General features: G+C 46.4%; 1 protein-coding gene across 1 annotated transcript in view; it reads right to left on the reverse strand.

Annotated features, from left to right (window-relative positions):
• FNDC7 (fibronectin type III domain containing 7) overlaps window positions 1-2246 on the reverse strand; it is a 25740-nt gene that overhangs the window by 6930 nt on the left and 16564 nt on the right. Inside the window, exons 9-10 of the mRNA XM_005860083.2 lie at window positions 2158-2246; window positions 533-787 (exon numbers count right to left, since the gene is read on the reverse strand). Of these exons, the coding sequence (XP_005860145.1) occupies window positions 533-787; window positions 2158-2246 (344 nt within the window). The remainder of the gene's footprint in view (window positions 1-532; window positions 788-2157) is intronic.

Genomic DNA, 2246 nt, shown 5'->3' on the forward strand with positions numbered 1-2246 from the left:
AACTCTCTATCCCTCTCCCTTCCTCTCTGTAAACAATCAATAAAATATATTTAAAAAAAAAAATTGGGGTTGGGGGGAGGGAGTGTGAAGCTAAGCAAAGGGCCATATTCCCAGAAGTAGATATCAGGGTGAGAACTCAGGCAGCAAATCTAAGGAAAAGTAACGGGCCAGAAGACGGTATAAACCACCTTACGTATTTGTAGCCCGTTATATATGCTTTCTTGTTCTGACTATTCCCATTCCTCTTCCCAATGCGGAAACAGAACCAGGGAAGATAAGGCAGCACAGCTTATCCGAAGCCATGTCGTTAGACTCCTAGCTGCAGACCTGTTCTCCGACCCCTGGGCTGGCAAAATCATATTTCAACTCTCCTGTCCCAGGCCCTGTGGCAGATACCATTAGCTGATCATGGAGCTCTTTCCCAGGAGAAACGGCATCTTTCTATGTGAGAAGGAAGGCCTTACGCCTGGACTTAAGATGGACAGTCAAGGCCCTTATGGATGCAGTAGAGCTGGGTTGAGGATCCACTTACTAGAGGCGTAGCGTTGGTAGGCGCAGTCTGCAGTCAGCCCGGTGGCGCTGATCGCTTTTAAGGCCACTGTGTAATTGACGCCACATGTGATGCATCCCAGGAGGCAGTGGTTTTGATGGGTGCGACACTGAGACTGTCCAGTGCGGGACGCCAGGACGGTCACGTAGGTGAGGGCCCCGGTCCCAACGGTCCAGCTCACGTTGACCACTGATTGGGTGACCTGAGTCACCGTCAGGCCGGCTGGACAGCAGGGCACTTACATGAGGAAAAAGAGAATAGAACGGTCATTATTTGTGAAAAATGACCAAGAATGGTGTTCGGCCTGTGTTTTGTTCAATAGCCTACATTCCTCAAACCTTCATGTCATGAAAATTTCCTTTTGTCAAGCAAAATCTCATGTCCTCTGATGCATCATTTAACATCAACCGAATATATATAGTGGGTGCTTCCCCCAAGAACACGATGCATTAACTGGCTGTGGGTAAGACGAGGTGCCCCCCATTTTTTTTCAGGATAAGAAAACGCTTCGTTGTCCCGCAGCTTTAACAATTCCAGTTGCAAATTTCACAGCAGCAGCTGCCTACACCCCTCCTCCCAATATAACATTTCAGAGCATTTGTAATTAAATGTATTTTTCATTTATCATGCATTTCATAGGCTATAACGGATATAAAAGCTTGAAATAGTCCTAACAATCTAAGAATACCACAGCCAAGTCTCAATTTTTTAGGGACCCATTATATAGAATATAGAAATGTCTGGAAACGTCCCTGTGTACTTGGCATTGTCTCTATTCCACAGCTTTTTACGTTTCAACTTTTTATAATCCAAAGTGCCATCGGTCGTTGTATATAAGAGAAAATAATGTCCAAGGCTTTAAGTAACTTGCTAAATTTTGCTCACACACAACACTAACAAGTAATAACAGCTTCCTCTCATCCAGCTCTTACTAGTACTGTGCACCAGGTACCATGTGGAGAGCTTTGCAGAATTAATTAATATTCACAACCACTCAAGGAAGCCATTCCCCACCTTTACATGTTAGGAAACGCAATCTCGGAAAGCACTCTTTAGACAAAGACTCAAAAGGGCTGAGCCAAAGAGGTAAATAACCCAGCTCATTCGGTCACGTGTTAGTTGTTTTGGTAGACTGTGTCACGGGGGAATAGAACTTCAAATAAATGTTCTTGTAGTCAACGTATCCCCCTTTGATGTCAATGCATGAGTATATTAGAGTCTCTGATGCTTTTATAGAGCCTGTGTTCAAATGGTGAAAGCTTCATAAGACTGGGGCTTTTTAAATTAATTAGAAAGAGAGAAAGGAAGAAAGAGAGGGAGAGAGAGAGAGAGAGAGACATGAGCTTGTTGATCCACTTATCTATGCATTCACTGATTGATTCCTGTCTGGGCCCTGACAGGGGATTGAACCCACAACCTTGGCATATTGGGACGACGCTCCAACCCACTGAGCTACCCAGCCAGGGCAAGACTGGGGCTCTTGGAAAGGCCTCTGAGTTTCATGTGTCTCTATCCCACGTTGGGTAGATCAAGTGAAATAGTTCCTGTCTTCAAACAGTTCCTCAGGACCCCACCGGATGGGGTGCAGGCTGGTGGCGGCCACGTACCTGTCTCCAGGGGGACACTGTAGCTGGGCAGGCTCCGTCCCGCCTGCGTCTCGGCCACCGCGGTGACGGAGAACAGGGAGCCGCAGGGC

The sequence above is a fragment of the Myotis brandtii genome, unplaced genomic scaffold (assembly GCF_000412655.1).
Source record: "Myotis brandtii unplaced genomic scaffold, ASM41265v1 scaffold131, whole genome shotgun sequence".
Lineage (NCBI taxonomy): Eukaryota > Metazoa > Chordata > Mammalia > Chiroptera > Vespertilionidae > Myotis > Myotis brandtii.